Source organism: Salvelinus fontinalis, chromosome 38 (assembly GCF_029448725.1).
Source record: "Salvelinus fontinalis isolate EN_2023a chromosome 38, ASM2944872v1, whole genome shotgun sequence".
NCBI lineage: Eukaryota > Metazoa > Chordata > Actinopteri > Salmoniformes > Salmonidae > Salvelinus > Salvelinus fontinalis.
This window is the reverse complement of record NC_074702.1, coordinates 4,316,757-4,334,256: the sequence shown is the minus strand read 5'-3', so window position 1 is coordinate 4,334,256 and position 17,500 is coordinate 4,316,757. Positions and strand designations below refer to the sequence as shown.

The window sequence follows — 17,500 nt, the reverse complement described above, 5'->3', positions numbered from 1 at the left end:
ACCTCCAGCCTGGGAGCTGCAGGGAGCTGCTGCCTGCAGTTCATGACTCCATCAGTCAGTCACCCCCAACCTGGGAGCTGCAGGGAGCTGCTGCCTGCAGTTCATGACTCCATCAGTCAGTCACCTCCAGCCTGGGAGCTGCAGGGAGCTGCTGCCTGCAGTTCATGACTCCATCAGTCAGTCACCTCCAACCTGGGAGCTACAGGGTGTCATGACTCCATCAGTCAGTCACCTCCAACCTGGGAGCTGCAGGGAGCTGCTGCCTGCAGTTCATGACTCCATCAGTCAGTCACCTCCAACCTGGGAGCTACAGGGTGTCATGACTCCATCAGTCAGTCACCTCCAACCTGGGAGCTGCAGGGAGCTGCTGCCTGCAGTTCATGACTCCATCAGTCAGTCACCTCCATCCTGGGAGCTGCAGGGTGCTGCTGCCTGCAGTTCATGACTCCATCAGTCAGTCACCTCCAACCTGGGAGCTACAGGGTGTCATGACTCCATCAGTCAGTCACCTCCAACCTGGGAGCTGCAGGGTGCTGCTGCCTGCAGTTCATGACTCCATCAGTCAGTCACCTCCAACCTGGGAGCTGCAGGGAGCTGCTGCCTGCAGTTCATGACTCCATCAGTCAGTCACCTCCAACCTGGGAGCTGCAGGGTGCTGCTGCCTGCAGTTCATGACTCCATCAGTCAGTCACCTCCAACCTGGGAGCTGCAGGGTGCTGCTGCCTGCAGTTCATGACTCCATCAGTCAGTCACCTCCAACCTGGGAGCTGCAGGGTGCTGCTGCCTGCAGTTCATGACTCCATCAGTCAGTCACCTCCAACCTGGGAGCTGCAGGGTGCTGCTGCCTGCAGTTCATGACTCCATCAGTCAGTCACCTCCAACCTGGGAGCTGCAGGGTGCTGCTGCCTGCAGTTCATGACTCCATCAGTCAGTCACCTCCAACCTGGGAGCTGCAGGGAGCTGCTACCATGACTCCAGCAGTCAGTCATATACCTTCAGGTGATAGATGTTTTCCTCTGCATCCAGATCAATGCACTGGGCCGACTTCTTAATGGCCATGACAGAGAGACCCACGTCAATACAGCCATGTAACTTCCCCTTCTCAACCTGACAGGAACATTAATAACCATGTCAATACAGCCATGTAACTTCCCCTTCTCAACCTGAAAGACAGGAACATTAATAACCATGTCAATACAGCCATGTAACTTCCCCTTCTCAACCTGAAAGACAGGAACATTAATAACCATGTCAATACAGCCATGTAACTTCCCCTTCTCAACCTGAAAGACAGGAACATTATTAACCATGTCAATACAGCCATGTAACTTCCCCTTCTCAACCTGAAAGACAGGAACATTAATAACCATGTCAATACAGCCATGTAACTTCCCCTTCTCAACCTGAAAGACAGGAACATTATTAACCATGTCAATACAGCCATGTAACTTCCCCTTCTCAACCTGAAAGACAGGAACATTATTAACCATGTCAATACAGCCATGTAACTTCCCCTTCTCAACCTGAAAGACAGGAACATTATTAACCATGTCAATACAGCCATGTAACTTCCCCTTCTCAACCTGAAAGACAGGAACATTATTAACCATGTCAATACAGCCATGTAACTTCCCCTTCTCAACCTGAAAGACAGGAACATTATTAACCATGTCAGTACAGCCATGTAACTTCCCCTTCTCAACCTGACAGGAACATTAATAACCATGTCAATACAGCCATGTAACTTCCCCTTCTCAACCTGAAAGACAGGAACATTATTAACCATGTCAATACAGCCATGTAACTTCCCCTTCTCAACCTGAAAGACAGGAACATTATTAACCATGTCAATACAGCCATGTAACTTCCCCTTCTCAACCTGAAAGACAGGAACATTATTAACCATGTCAATACAGCCATGTAACTTCCCCTTCTCAACCTGAAAGACAGGAACATTATTAACCATGTCAGTACAGCCATGTAACTTCCCCTTCTCAACCTGAAAGACAGGAACATTATTAACCACGTCAATACAGCCGTCCTGTGGGTTTGGCCCTGGCACTGCAGGTAGCCTAGCACTGCAGGTAGCCTAGCACTGCAGGTAGCCTAGCACTTCAGGTAGCCTGGCACTGCAGGTAGCCTAGCACTGCAGGTAGCCTAGCACTGCTGGTAGCCTAGCACTAGCACTGCAGGTAGCCTAGCACTTCAGGTAGCCTGGCACTGCAGGTAGCCTAGCACTGCAGGTAGCCTAGCACTGCTGGTAGCCTAGCACTAGCACTGCAGGTAGCCTGGCACTGCAGGTAGCCTAGCACTGTAGGTAGCCTAGCACTTCAGGTAGCCTAGCACTTCAGGTAGTCTAGCATTGCAGGTAGCGTAGCACTGCAGGTAGTCTAGCACTAGCACGGCAGGTAGCCTGGCACTGCAGGTAGCCTAGCACTGCAGGTAGCCTAGCACTGCAGGTAGCCTAGCACTTCAGGTAGCCTAGCACGGCAGGTAGCCTAGCACTGCAGGTAGCCTAGCACCGCAGGTAGCCTAGCACTAGCACTGCAGGTAGCCTAGCACTAGCACTGAAGGTAGCCTAGCACTGAAGGTAGCCTAGCACTGCAGGTAGCCTAGAACTGCAGGTAGCCTAGCACTGCAGGTAGCTTAGCACTGCAGGTAGCCTAGCACTGCAGCTAGCCTAGAAGTTAAGAAGATTTATGAATCTGCCGATGTACCCTTGAGCAAGGCACTTAACCCTAATTTCTCCTGCTCATGTAAGTCTCTCTGGATAATAGGATCTGCTAAATAACTCAAATGTAAAACATGACCATGACCTGGTAACCCCAGCAGTATTTCAGGACCTGACAACCCAGCCCCCAGCAGTATATCAGGACCTGACAACCCAGCCCCAGCAGTATATCAGGACCTCCCAGCCCCAGCAGTATTTCAGGACCTGACAACCCAGCCCCCAGCAGTATATCAGGACCTGACAACCCAGCCCCAGCAGTATATCAGGACCTGACAACCCAGCAGTATATCAGGACCTGACAACCCAGCCCCAGCAGTATATCAGGACCTCCCAGCCCCAGCAGTATATCAGGACCTGACAACCCAGCCCCAGCAGTATATCAGGACCTGACGACCCAGCCCCAGCAGTATATCAGGACCTGACAACCCAGCCCCAGCAGTATATCAGGACCTCCCAGCCCCAGCAGTATATCAGGACCTGACAACCCGGCCCCAGTGTCACGTTCCTGACCTATTTCTGTTAGTTTGTGGCATTGAGCTAGGTGTCATGAGGCCGGCTCAACGCGTCTGGTCTCCAGTGCGTCTCCTCGGGCCGGCATACATGGCACCTGCCTTACGCATGGTTTCCCCGGTTCGCCTACATAGCCCGGTGCGGGTTATTCCACCTCCCCGCACTGGTCGGGCGACCGGGAGCATTTAACCAGGTAAGGTTGGGCAGGCTCAATGCTCAAGAGAGCCAGTACGCCTGCACGGTCCGGTATTTCCGGCGCTACCTCCCCGCCCCAGCCTAGTACCTACAGTGCCTACACTACGCACTAGGCTACCAGTGCGTTTCCAGAGCCCTGTTCCTTCTCCATGCACTCTCCCTGTAGTGCGTGTATCCAGTTCGGTGCCTCCAGTTCCGGCACCACGCACTAAGCCTCCTGTGCGTCTCCAGAGCCCTGTACACACTGTTTCTTCTCCCCCTACTAATCCTGATGTGCTTGCCCTCAGCCCGGTGCTACCAGTGCCGGTACCACGCACCAGGTATAGAGTAGGCTTTGAGAGTCCAGTGTGCCCTGTCCCTGCTCCCCGCACTAGCATGAAGCTGCGTGTCCTTAGCCCGGTGCCTCCAGTTCCGGCACCACGCACCAGGTCTACAGTGCGCCTTATCCGGCCAGAGCCATCCGTCTCCCCAGCGCCATCTGAGCCATCCGTCTCCCCAGCGCCATCTGAGCCATCCGTCTCCCCAGCGCCGTCTGAGCCATCCGTCTGCCATGAGCCTGCAAAGCCGCCCGTCTGCCATGAGCCTGCAAAGCCGCCCGTCTGCCATGAGCCTACAGAGCCGTCCGCCAGACAGGAGCCGCTAGAGCCGCCCGCCAGACAGGAGCCGCTAGAGCCGTCCGTCAGACAGGATCTGCCAGAGCCGCCAACCAGACAGGATCTGCCAGAGGCGCCAACCAGACAGGATCTGCCAGAGCCGCCAACCAGACAGGATCTGCCAGAGCCGCCAACCAGACAGGATCTGCCAGAGCCGCCAGCGAGCCATGAGCAGCCAGAGCCGTCAGAGAGCCATGAGCGTCCAGAGCCGTCAGCCTGCCATGAGCGTCGAGAGCCGTCAGCCAGCCATGAGCGTCGAGAGCCGTCAGCCAGCCATGAGCGTCGAGAGCCGTCAGTGAGTCATGAGCGTCCAGAGCCTTCAGCCAGCCATGAGCGTCGAGAGCCGTCAGCCAGCCATGAGCGTCGAGAGCCGTCAGCCTGCCATGAGCGTCCAGATCCGTCAGTCAGCCATGAGCTGCCCTTCAGCCAGAAACGGCTATATACCCAGAACTGCCCCTCAGTCCAGAGCTGTCTCTCTGTCCGGAGCTGCCTTTCAGTCCGGAGTTGCCCCTCTATCCTGATCTCTCTCTCTATCCTGAGCTACCTCTATATTCTGATCTATCCCTCTGTCTTGTGCTATCCCTCTGTCTTGATCTATCCCTCTGTCCCGGTGCTGTCCCTGTCATGGATGTTACCAAGAGGATTTTGTGGGGGTAAGATGTGGGTGGATATTTTTAGGGGGAGATGGAGGCTGGGATTGACTATGGTGGGGTGGGGACCTCGCCCGGAGCCTGAGCCACCACCGTGGTCAGATGCCCACCCAGACCCTCCCCTAGACTTTGTGCTGGTGCGCCCAGAGTTCGCACCTTATGGGGGGGGTTATGTCACGTTCCTGACCTATTTCTGTTAGTTTGTTATATGTGTTAGTTGGTCAGGACGTGAGTTTGGGTGGGCATTCTATGTTTTCTGTTTCTGTGTTGGTTTATGGGTTGCCTGGTATGGCTCTTGATTAGAGGCAGGTGTTTGGCGTTCCTCTAATTAAGAGTCATATTTAGGTAGGCGTTTTCACAGTGTTCGTTGTGGGTGATTGTCTTCCGTGTCTGTGTCTGTACACCACGCGGGACTGTTTTCGGTTTGTTTGTTCCTCGTTCATTTGTGTAGCCTATGTTTCCTATTCGTGCGTTCTTCTTGTGTTATGTAAGTTCGTCGTCTAGGTCTGTCTACACCGTTTGTTGTTTTTGTTAGTTTAGTCAAGTTCGTGTTTCATTTCAATAAATTATGTCATTTCACTACGCTGCGCCTTGGTTCCCTCAATACTCCTCCTCATCGGATGAAGAGGAGGAGGATTACCGTTACAGAATCACCCACCAAATCTCCAGAACCAAGCAGCGGAGTAAAGGACAGAGAAAGAAGGAGGAATGGACTTGGGACGATGTATTGGACGGGAAAGGTTGCTACACATGGGAGGAGATCCTGGCTGGTAGGGATCGCCTTCCATGGGAACAGCTGGAGGCACTGAGGAGAGCAGAGGCAACGGGAGAAGGGAACCGGAGTTATGAGGGGACGCGTCTTGCACGGAAGCCCAAAAAGCCCGTGAGTAACACCCAAAAATTTCTTGGGGGGGGGCTAAGAGGTAGTGGGCCAAGGGCAGGTAGGAGACCTGCGCCCACTTCCCAGGCTTACCGTGGAGAGCGGGAGTACGGGCAGGCGCCGTGTTACGCAGTAGAGCGCACGGTGTCTCCTGTACGAGTGCATAGCCCAGTGCGGGTTATTCCACCTCCCCGCACTGGTAGGGCTAGATTGGGCATTGAGCTAGGTGTCATGAGGCCGGCTCAACGCGTCTGGTCTCCAGTGCGTCTCCTCGGGCCGGCATACATGGCACCTGCCTTACGCATGGTTTCCCCGGTTCGCCTACATAGCCCGGTGCGGGTTATTCCACCTCCCCGCACTGGTCGGGCGACCGGGAGCATTCAACCAGGTAAGGTTGGGCAGGCTCAATGCTCAAGAGAGCCAGTACGCCTGCACGGTCCGGTATTTCCGGCGCTACCTCCCCGCCCCAGCCTAGTACCTACAGTGCCTACACTACGCACTAGGCTACCAGTGCGTTTCCAGAGCCCTGTTCCTTCTCCATGCACTCTCCCTGTAGTGCGTGTATCCAGTTCGGTGCCTCCAGTTCCGGCACCACGCACTAAGCCTCCTGTGCGTCTCCAGAGCCCTGTACACACTGTTTCTTCTCCCCCTACTAATCCTGATGTGCTTGCCCTCAGCCCGGTGCTACCAGTGCCGGTACCACGCACCAGGTATAGAGTAGGCTTTGAGAGTCCAGTGTGCCCTGTCCCTGCTCCCCGCACTAGCATGAAGCTGCGTGTCCTTAGCCCGGTGCCTCCAGTTCCGGCACCACGCACCAGGTCTACAGTGCGCCTTATCCGGCCAGAGCCATCCGTCTCCCCAGCGCCATCTGAGCCATCCGTCTCCCCAGCGCCGTCTGAGCCATCCGTCTCCCCAGCGCCGTCTGAGCCATCCGTCTGCCATGAGCCTGCAAAGCCGCCCGTCTGCCATGAGCCTGCAAAGCCGCCCGTCTGCCATGAGCCTACAGAGCCGTCCGCCAGACAGGAGCCGCTAGAGCCGCCCGCCAGACAGGAGCCGCTAGAGCCGTCCGTCAGACAGGATCTGCCAGAGCCGCCAACCAGACAGGATCTGCCAGAGCCGCCAACCAGACAGGATCTGCCAGAGCCGCCAACCAGACAGGATCTGCCAGAGCCGCCAACCAGACAGGATCTGCCAGAGCCGCCAGCGAGCCATGAGCAGCCAGAGCCGTCAGAGAGCCATGAGCGTCCAGAGCCGTCAGCCTGCCATGAGCGTCGAGAGCCGTCAGCCAGCCATGAGCGTCGAGAGCCGTCAGCCAGCCATGAGCGTCGAGAGCCGTCAGTGAGTCATGAGCGTCCAGAGCCTTCAGCCAGCCATGAGCGTCGAGAGCCGTCAGCCAGCCATGAGCGTCGAGAGCCGTCAGCCTGCCATGAGCGTCCAGATCCGTCAGTCAGCCATGAGCTGCCCTTCAGCCAGAAACGGCTATATACCCAGAACTGCCCCTCAGTCCAGAGCTGTCTCTCTGTCCGGAGCTGCCTTTCAGTCCGGAGTTGCCCCTCTATCCTGATCTCCCTCTCTATCCTGAGCTACCTCTATATTCTGATCTATCCCTCTGTCTTGTGCTATCCCTCTGTCTTGATCTATCCCTCTGTCCCGGTGCTGTCCCTGTCATGGATGTTACCAAGAGGATTTTGTGGGGGTAAGATGTGGGTGGATATTTTTAGGGGGAGATGGAGGCTGGGATTGACTATGGTGGGGTGGGGACCTCGCCCGGAGCCTGAGCCACCACCGTGGTCAGATGCCCACCCAGACCCTCCCCTAGACTTTGTGCTGGTGCGCCCAGAGTTCGCACCTTATGGGGGGGGGTTATGTCACGTTCCTGACCTATTTCTGTTAGTTTGTTATATGTGTTAGTTGGTCAGGACGTGAGTTTGGGTGGGCATTCTATGTTTTCTGTTTCTGTGTTGGTTTATGGGTTGCCTGGTATGGCTCTTGATTAGAGGCAGGTGTTTGGCGTTCCTCTAATTAAGAGTCATATTTAGGTAGGCGTTTTCACAGTGTTCGTTGTGGGTGATTGTCTTCCGTGTCTGTGTCTGTACACCACGCGGGACTGTTTTCGGTTTGTTTGTTCCTCGTTCATTTGTGTAGCCTATGTTTCCTATTCGTGCGTTCTTCTTGTGTTATGTAAGTTCGTCGTCTAGGTCTGTCTACACCGTTTGTTGTTTTTGTTAGTTTAGTCAAGTTCGTGTTTCATTTCAATAAATTATGTCATTTCACTACGCTGCGCCTTGGTTCCCTCAATACTCCTCCTCATCGGATGAAGAGGAGGAGGATTACCGTTACAGAATCACCCACCAAATCTCCAGAACCAAGCAGCGGAGTAAAGGACAGAGAAAGAAGGAGGAATGGACTTGGGACGATGTATTGGACGGGAAAGGTTGCTACACATGGGAGGAGATCCTGGCTGGTAGGGATCGCCTTCCATGGGAACAGCTGGAGGCACTGAGGAGAGCAGAGGCAACGGGAGAAGGGAACCGGAGTTATGAGGGGACGCGTCTTGCACGGAAGCCCAAAAAGCCCGTGAGTAACACCCAAAAATTTCTTGGGGGGGGGCTAAGAGGTAGTGGGCCAAGGGCAGATAGGAGACCTGCGCCCACTTCCCAGGCTTACCGTGGAGAGCGGGAGTACGGGCAGGCGCCGTGTTACGCAGTAGAGCGCACGGTGTCTCCTGTACGAGTGCATAGCCCAGTGCGGGTTATTCCACCTCCCCGCACTGGTAGGGCTAGATTGGGCATTGAGCTAGGTGTCATGAGGCCGGCTCAACGCGTCTGGTCTCCAGTGCGTCTCCTCGGGCCGGCATACATGGCACCTGCCTTACGCATGGTTTCCCCGGTTCGCCTACATAGCCCGGTGCGGGTTATTCCACCTCCCCGCACTGGTCGGGCGACCGGGAGCATTCAACCAGGTAAGGTTGGGCAGGCTCAATGCTCAAGAGAGCCAGTACGCCTGCACGGTCCGGTATTTCCGGCGCTACCTCCCCGCCCCAGCCTAGTACCTACAGTGCCTACACTACGCACTAGGCTACCAGTGCGTTTCCAGAGCCCTGTTCCTTCTCCATGCACTCTCCCTGTAGTGCGTGTATCCAGTTCGGTGCCTCCAGTTCCGGCACCACGCACTAAGCCTCCTGTGCGTCTCCAGAGCCCTGTACACACTGTTTCTTCTCCCCCTACTAATCCTGATGTGCTTGCCCTCAGCCCGGTGCTACCAGTGCCGGTACCACGCACCAGGTATAGAGTAGGCTTTGAGAGTCCAGTGTGCCCTGTCCCTGCTCCCCGCACTAGCATGAAGCTGCGTGTCCTTAGCCCGGTGCCTCCAGTTCCGGCACCACGCACCAGGTCTACAGTGCGCCTTATCCGGCCAGAGCCATCCGTCTCCCCAGCGCCATCTGAGCCATCCGTCTCCCCAGCGCCATCTGAGCCATCCGTCTCCCCAGCGCCGTCTGAGCCATCCGTCTGCCATGAGCCTGCAAAGCCGCCCGTCTGCCATGAGCCTGCAAAGCCGCCCGTCTGCCATGAGCCTACAGAGCCGTCCGCCAGACAGGAGCCGCTAGAGCCGCCCGCCAGACAGGAGCCGCTAGAGCCGTCCGTCAGACAGGATCTGCCAGAGCCGCCAACCAGACAGGATCTGCCAGAGCCGCCAACCAGACAGGATCTGCCAGAGCCGCCAACCAGACAGGATCTGCCAGAGCCGCCAGCGAGCCATGAGCAGCCAGAGCCGTCAGAGAGCCATGAGCGTCCAGAGCCGTCAGCCTGCCATGAGCGTCGAGAGCCATCAGCCAGCCATGAGCGTCGAGAGCCGTCAGCCAGCCATGAGCGTCGAGAGCCGTCAGTGAGTCATGAGCGTCCAGAGCCTTCAGCCAGCCATGAGCGTCGAGAGCCGTCAGCCAGCCATGAGCGTCGAGAGCCGTCAGCCTGCCATGAGCGTCCAGATCCGTCAGTCAGCCATGAGCTGCCATTCAGCCAGAAACGGCTATATACCCAGAACTGCCCCTCAGTCCAGAGCTGTCTCTCTGTCCGGAGCTGCCTTTCAGTCCGGAGTTGCCCCTCTATCCTGATCTCCCTCTCTATCCTGAGCTACCTCTATATTCTGATCTATCCCTCTGTCTTGTGCTATCCCTCTGTCTTGATCTATCCCTCTGTCCCGGTGCTGTCCCTGTCATGGATGTTACCAAGAGGATTTTGTGGGGGTAAGATGTGGGTGGATATTTTTAGGGGGAGATGGAGGCTGGGATTGACTATGGTGGGGTGGGGACCTCGCCCGGAGCCTGAGCCACCACCGTGGTCAGATGCCCACCCAGACCCTCCCCTAGACTTTGTGCTGGTGCGCCCAGAGTTCGCACCTTATGGGGGGGGTTATGTCACGTTCCTGACCTATTTCTGTTAGTTTGTTATATGTGTTAGTTGGTCAGGACGTGAGTTTGGGTGGGCATTCTATGTTTTCTGTTTCTGTGTTGGTTTATGGGTTGCCTGGTATGGCTCTTGATTAGAGGCAGGTGTTTGGCGTTCCTCTAATTAAGAGTCATATTTAGGTAGGCGTTTTCACAGTGTTCGTTGTGGGTGATTGTCTTCCGTGTCTGTGTCTGTACACCACGCGGGACTGTTTTCGGTTTGTTTGTTCCTCGTTCATTTGTGTAGCCTATGTTTCCTATTCGTGCGTTCTTCTTGTGTTATGTAAGTTCGTCGTCTAGGTCTGTCTACACCGTTTGTTGTTTTTGTTAGTTTAGTCAAGTTCGTGTTTCATTTCAATAAATTATGTCATTTCACTACGCTGCGCCTTGGTTCCCTCAATACTCCTCCTCATCGGATGAAGAGGAGGAGGATTACCGTTACACCCAGCAGTATATCAGGACCTCCCAGCCCCAGCAGTATATCAGGACCTCCCAGCCCCAGCAGTATATCAGGACCTGACAACCCAGCCCCAGCAGTATATCAGGACCTGACAACCCAGCCCCAGCAGTATATCAGGACCTGACAACCCAGCCCCAGCAGTATATCAGGACCTGACAACCCAGCCCCAGCAGTATATCAGGACCTCCCAGCCCCAGCAGTATATCAGGACCTGACAACCCAGCCCCAGCAGTATATCAGGACCTCCCAGCCCCAGCAGTATATCAGGACCTGACAACCCAGCCCCAGCAGTATATCAGGACCTGACAACCCAGCCCCAGCAGTATATCAGGACCTGACAACCCAGCCCCAGCAGTATATCAGGACCTGACAACCCAGCCCCAGCAGTATATCAGGACCTCCCAGCCCCAGCAGTATATCAGGACCTGACAACCCAGCCCCAGCAGTATATCAGGACCTCCCAGCCCCAGCAGTATATCAGGACCTGACAACCCAGCCCCAGCAGTATATCAGGACCTGACAACCCAGCCCCAGCAGTATATCAGGACCTGACAACCCAGCCCCAGCAGTATATCAGGACCTCCCAGCCCCAGCAGTATATCAGGACCTGACAACCCAGCCCCAGCAGTATATCAGGACCTCCCAGCCCCAGCAGTATATCAGGACCTGACAACCCAGCCCCAGCAGTATATCAGGACCTGACAACCCAGCCCCAGCAGTATATCAGGACCTCCCAGCCCCAGCAGTATATCAGGACCTGACAACCCAGCCCCAGCAGTATATCAGGACCTGACAACCCAGCCCCAGCAGTATATCAGGACCTGACAACCCAGCCCCAGCAGTATATCAGGACCTGACAACCCAGCCCCAGCAGTATATCAGGACCTGACAACCCAGCCCCAGCAGTATATCAGGACCTCCCAGCCCCAGCAGTATATCAGGACCTGACAACCCAGCCCCAGCAGTATATCAGGACCTCCCAGCCCCAGCAGTATATCAGGACCTGACAACCCAGCCCCAGCAGTATATCAGGACCTGACAACCCAGCCCCAGCAGTATATCAGGACCTGACAACCCAGCCCCAGCAGTATATCAGGACCTCCCAGCCCCAGCAGTATATCAGGACCTGACAACCCAGCCCCAGCAGTATATCAGGACCTCCCAGCCCCAGCAGTATATCAGGACCTGACAACCCAGCCCCAGCAGTATATCAGGACCTGACAACCCAGCCCCAGCAGTATATCAGGACCTGACAACCCAGCCCCAGCAGTATATCAGGACCTCCCAGCCCCAGCAGTATATCAGGACCTGACAACCCAGCCCCAGCAGTATATCAGGACCTCCCAGCCCCAGCAGTATATCAGGACCTGACAACCCAGCCCCAGCAGTATATCAGGACCTGACAACCCAGCCCCAGCAGTATATCAGGACCTCCCAGCCCCAGCAGTATATCAGGACCTGACAACCCAGCCCCAGCAGTATATCAGGACCTGACAACCCAGCCCCAGCAGTATATCAGGACCTCCCAGCCCCAGCAGTATATCAGGACCTGACAACCCAGCCCCAGCAGTATATCAGGACCTGACAACCCAGCCCCAGCAGTATATCAGGACCTGAGATCTTACCGTAACATCCTTTCTCACATACTCTAGTTTTCTTTAGTTTGTACTATAACATTACTGGTTGCCTCTACCCTTTTTTTATGTGTTTACATTTTATTTTTTATTTTCCTTTTAAAAAATCAATAAACAATTGTTCCCCAAAAAACATGTATTTCAGATGCTGTAGGAGAGAAAGTCAGTGTGTTGTGCTTTCTGTGATAGCTGTGTGTGATTGATGTCCTAGCAGACAGAATGGGGACAGAGGGGCAGCAGCTCTTTGTACTCACGTCAGCACCACACTTGGCGTACTTCAGGATGCCCTTGTCCAAGTAGAAGTATCTCTGTAGAAGATAAGAGAAAAACAAGAGATAGAGATTAAGAGATAGAGAGACAGAGATAGAGACAGAGATGGAGAGATTGAGAGAGAAAGGGAGAGAGAGAGACAGAGATAGAGAGAGAAAGGGAGAGAGAGAGAAGACGAGAGGGATGAGCAACACACACGTCATCCTCTGGGCAGTGGTTCAACCTCTCTGTGAGGAGCCTGATGGATTCACCCCCTCTGTGTTGTTAATACATTTATTAATATCTATACTCTCAGACATTTCTCTCTCGCTCTCTCATTTCTCTCTCTCTCTCTCTCTCTCTCTCTCTCTCTCTCTCCCCCTCTCTCCCTCCCTCTCCCTCTCTCTCTCCCTCCCTCCCCCCCTCTCTCCCTCCCTCTCCCCCTTTCTCCCTCCCTCTCTCTCTCCCTTTCTCTCTCTCCCTCCCTCCTTTATAGTGTACTAGGTTTGGCCAGGGCTTGGCCATAAGACTCTGGTCAAAAATGTAGTGCACTAGGAAAAAGGGTGTTTATTTGGGACGAACACTCTGTGTTTATGAAAAACGGCCTGGCGCCATGCACATCTCGTATATCATTCAAATGGGACTGTTGATACGATAATGAAAACAGTTTCAGAAGCATTAAGTCCTTATGTCAGTGTATCAGTGTACATCTTGCTTAGATCAGTCCTTTCTGTACACATGTCCACTCTTAGAAAAAAGAACTATCTAGAATCTACAGTAAAATTGTTATTTGGCTGTCCCTATAGGAGAACCTTTTGAATAACCCTTTTAGGTTCAGGAAGAACCCTTTTGAGTTCCACGTAGAATAACTCTTTCCACAGAGGTTTCTACATTGACCCCAAAATAGTTCTACCTGGAACCAAAAAGGGTTATCCTATAGGGACAGTTGAATAAAACTTTGCAACCATTTTTTCCACTTATATCATCTGTATCCATCTGTACTGAGATCATCTGTATCCATCTCTACTGAGATCATCTGTATCCATCTCTACTGAGGTCATCTGTATCCATCTCTACTGAGATCATCTGTTTCCATCTCTACTGAGGTCATCTGTATCCATCTCTAATGAGATCATCTGTATCCATCTCTAATGAGATCATCTGTATCCATCTCTACTGAGATCATCTGTATCCATCTCTACTGAGGTCATCTGTATCCATCTCTACTGAGATCATCTGTATCCATCTCTACTGAGATCATCTGTATCCATCTCTACTGAGGTCATCTGCATCCATCTGTACTGAGATCATCTGTATCCATCTCTAATGAGATCATCTGTATCCATCTCTACTGAGGTCATCTGTATCCATCTCTACTGAGATCATCTGTATCCATCTCTACTGAGATCATCTGTATCCATCTCTACTGAGGTCATCTGTATCCATCTCTACTGAGGTCATCTGTATCCATCTCTACTTAGGTCATCTGTATCCATCTCTACTGAGGTCATCTGTATCCATCTCTACTTAGATCATCTGTATCCATCTGTAATGAGATCATCTGTATCCATCTATACTCAGATCACCTGTATCCATCTCTACTGAGGTCATCTGTATCCATCTCTACTTAGATCATCTGTATCCATCTCTACTGAGGTAATCTGTATCCATCTCTACTTAGATCATCTGTATCCATCTCTACTGTCATCTGTATCCATCTCTACTGAGATCATCTGTATTAATCTCTACTGAGATCATCTGTATCCATCTCTACTGAGATCATCTGTATCCATCTCTACTGAGATCATCTGTATCCATCTCTACTGAGGTCATTTGTATCTATCTCTACTGAGATCATCTGTATCCATCTCTACTGAGATCATCTGTATCCATCTCTACTGAGATCATCTGTATCCATCTCTACTGTTATCTGTATCCATCTCTACTTAGATCATCTGTATCTATCTCTACTGAGGTCACCTGTATTCATCTCTACTGAGGTCATCTGTATCCATCTCTACTGTTATCTGTATCCATCTCTACTTAGATCATCTGTATCCATCTATACTGAGATCATCTGTATCCATCTCTACTGAGATCATCTGTATCCATCTCTACTGAGGTAATCTGTATCCATCTCTACTTAGATCAGGGGTGTCAAACTCATTTCGCATCGTGGGCCACATACGGCCTAGGGAGATGTCAAGTGGGCCGGACCATTAAAATTATACCATACTCTGCTATAAATAACCAAAATATCATGTCTTTCCTTTGTTTTGGTGTAAAGAAGCACAAGAACATTAGGAAAATATTGAAATTTAATGAACTATCCTTTTACAAAACATTTCATGAAACACCTCATATTTCCTTAGACAAATGTGCAATTTACTTTTATCATTCACAAATATGCATTGCAACTGATCCCACTGATTGTACAAAGGCACAAAACTTTAATTGGTACTGAAAAATATAGTAATGCACTTTAAGATTAAATGAGACTTTTAAAGAAAGGAATTTTTAAACCACTTACACATACGCATATAAAATCTAAATGTAATCCCTGCGTACACCTTACAAACTAAGGAGAGTGATTTTAAATGTGTAATGAAGAAAGTGTTCGCCTGTCCTGTAAATCTGTAAACTTCATACATGAAACATACATACACATACAATACATACTGAAAATTTATGGAGTTGTATGAACAGTAGAATTCCATCACACAACTTTTGTTTTGAAGCTGCTGACTAACATTAAAGTGCACATTTTTTAAATCACCACAGTAAGGATTCATCTTCACAGAGCTGTATTCTTTCAATGCAAACAGTATCCAAGGCAGCATTTTAAAGGTGTTAGTCTAGTCTGGACTTGTATTTGTTCCTGAAACTTGGCATCTTTTGGCCTGTACAAGTGCATCAACACCAGGTGTCATGTCCTGACTAGCTGTCACTTTCAGAATGTCATTTAAGTGCTTGTTTGTGAGCCTTGAACACATTTTTGTTTTATTGATATTCATCACTGAGAAAATTTGTTCACAAAGGTAGGTTGTCCCAAACATGCACAAAATTTTAGCAGCCAGGGCTGTTAATTTGGGGTACCCTGGTAGTAGATACTGATAAAATCTGTCCAGACCTACAGAGGCAAATTTGCCCTTCAAATCTGCATCACACTGCAAATCAATTATCTCTAGCTGAATTTCGACCGGCAGATCAGAAGCTTTAACTGTGAAAGGTGAGCGAAAAACTGAAAATTCTGTCTCAAGTTCACCAAATACCTGAAAACGTTTCTCAAACTCCCGCAGTAGTCCTGCAATTTTGTCTTTGTACCGTTTCATGTCCGCATCAGGTCTGGTCACACACACATCTCTCAGACAGGAGAAATGAGCAGGGTTGCCATTTGCCAGTTGCATCTCCCACAAAGTCAGCTTCAACTTAAATGCATGTATGTTGTCAGAAAACTGTGTGACAACTTTTTTGCGGCCTTGCAACATTTTGTTCAGATTGTTCAAGTGTTCAGTAATATCAACCAAGAATGCAAGGTCCCGTAGCCATTCCTGAGATTGTAATTCCAACACCGGTTTTCCTTTTTTCTCCATGAACTGTCCGATTTCCTCTCGTAGATCAAAGAAATGCCTCAGCACAGCGCCTCGGCTTAACCATCTCACTTCAGTGTGGTATGGCAGGCTGTGGGTAATGTTGCTGTCGCTGAGAAGTTTGTCAAACTGACGATGGTTCAGACCTCTGGACCGGATGAAATTTACAGTGCGAACAACCACCTCCATGACGTGGTCCATTTTCAGCGACTTGCAACACAATGCCTCCTGGTGCAAAATACAGTGAAATGTCCAGAAACAATCTCCTCCATTAAGGGCTTGTACTTTGTCTTTGAACTTTGTCGCGACACCTGCTTTCTTTCTGACCATGGATGGCGCGCCGTCTGTAGCCAGGCTGACAGCGCGGGACCAGTCCACTCCAACTCTGTCCAATGCAGCAACGACAGAGCCGAAAATGTCCTCGGCTGTTGTGGTGTCCATCATTGGCACCAACTCAAGAAACTCTTCAGTAACAGTCAATGTCTCATCAACTCCTCGAATAAATATGGCCAGTTGGGCCACGTCTGTGATGTCAGTGCTCTCGTCAATTGCCACGGAAAATGCAATAAATGACTTGACTCTCTGTTTCAATTGACTGTCTAAATCTGCCGATAGTTCCGAAATCCTCTCTGCTATAGTATTCCTCGTCAGGCTAATATTGGCAAAAGCTTGTCGCTTCTCGGGACATACAAGTTCAGCCGCCTTCATCATGCATCGTTTAACAAAGTCACCGTCGGAATACGGCTTCGATGCTAATGCTATTTCGCTAGCAATTAGGTAGCTGGCTTTTACCGCTGCTTCACTGACTTCTCGGCTCTGGATGAAAGTTGACTGCTGTTTCCTCAGACCCGCCAGCAATTCGTTAATCTTATCTCTTCTCAGTTGTCCTTGCAAGCCGTCATATTTTTCGCTGTGATGAGTCTCGTAGTGGCGTCGAATATTATATTCCTTCAATACCGAAACTTGTTGCAAACACACCAAGCACGAAGGTTTTCCGTGCATCTCTGTAAATAAATAGGACGTGGTCCATTTTTCTTTGAAAATTCTACACTCCTTATCTACTTTTCTCCGTTTGGATAACGACATTTTGGCTAATGAGGGTGTAGCGGAGAGGTAGAGACCAAGGTATTAACAACGTCGTAACAAGCAGCAGATGGCGCATTGATACCGTCTGCTGTTTTCAGTCTGTCTCAGTGATGCGGCTTGTCTTCTACTCTGATGGAAAGAGTGCGCCCCTTAGCGGATAATCCATGAATTGCAGCGAATTAAAAATATTAATTCCATGTCTTTTATGCATTTTTTCCACTTTCAAATTATCCTGCGGGCCTGATCGAACCTCCTTGGGGGCCGGTTCCGGCCCGCGGGCCGTATGTTTGACACCCCTGACTTAGATCATCTGTATCCATCTGTAATGAGATCATTTGTTTCCATCTCTACTGAGATAATCTGTATCCATCTCTACTTAGATCATCTGTATCCATCTGTAATGAGATCATCTGTATCC

At 51.3% G+C, this 17,500-nt stretch overlaps 1 protein-coding gene across 2 annotated transcripts in view; it reads right to left on the bottom strand.

Moving 5' to 3' along the window:
* The window catches only part of LOC129837540 (oxysterol-binding protein-related protein 3-like), a 99,782-nt gene that overhangs the window by 17,460 nt on the left and 64,822 nt on the right, over window positions 1-17,500 (bottom strand). Inside the window, exons 4-5 of one of the 2 annotated variants that reach the window (XM_055903809.1) lie at window positions 12,412-12,465; window positions 994-1,107 (exon numbers count right to left, since the gene is read on the bottom strand). In XM_055903809.1, the coding sequence (XP_055759784.1) occupies window positions 994-1,107; window positions 12,412-12,465 (168 nt within the window). Of the gene's footprint in view, window positions 1-993; window positions 2,000-12,411; window positions 12,466-17,500 lie in introns of those variants that run through there. The other variant, XM_055903810.1, reaches the window with a different exon arrangement.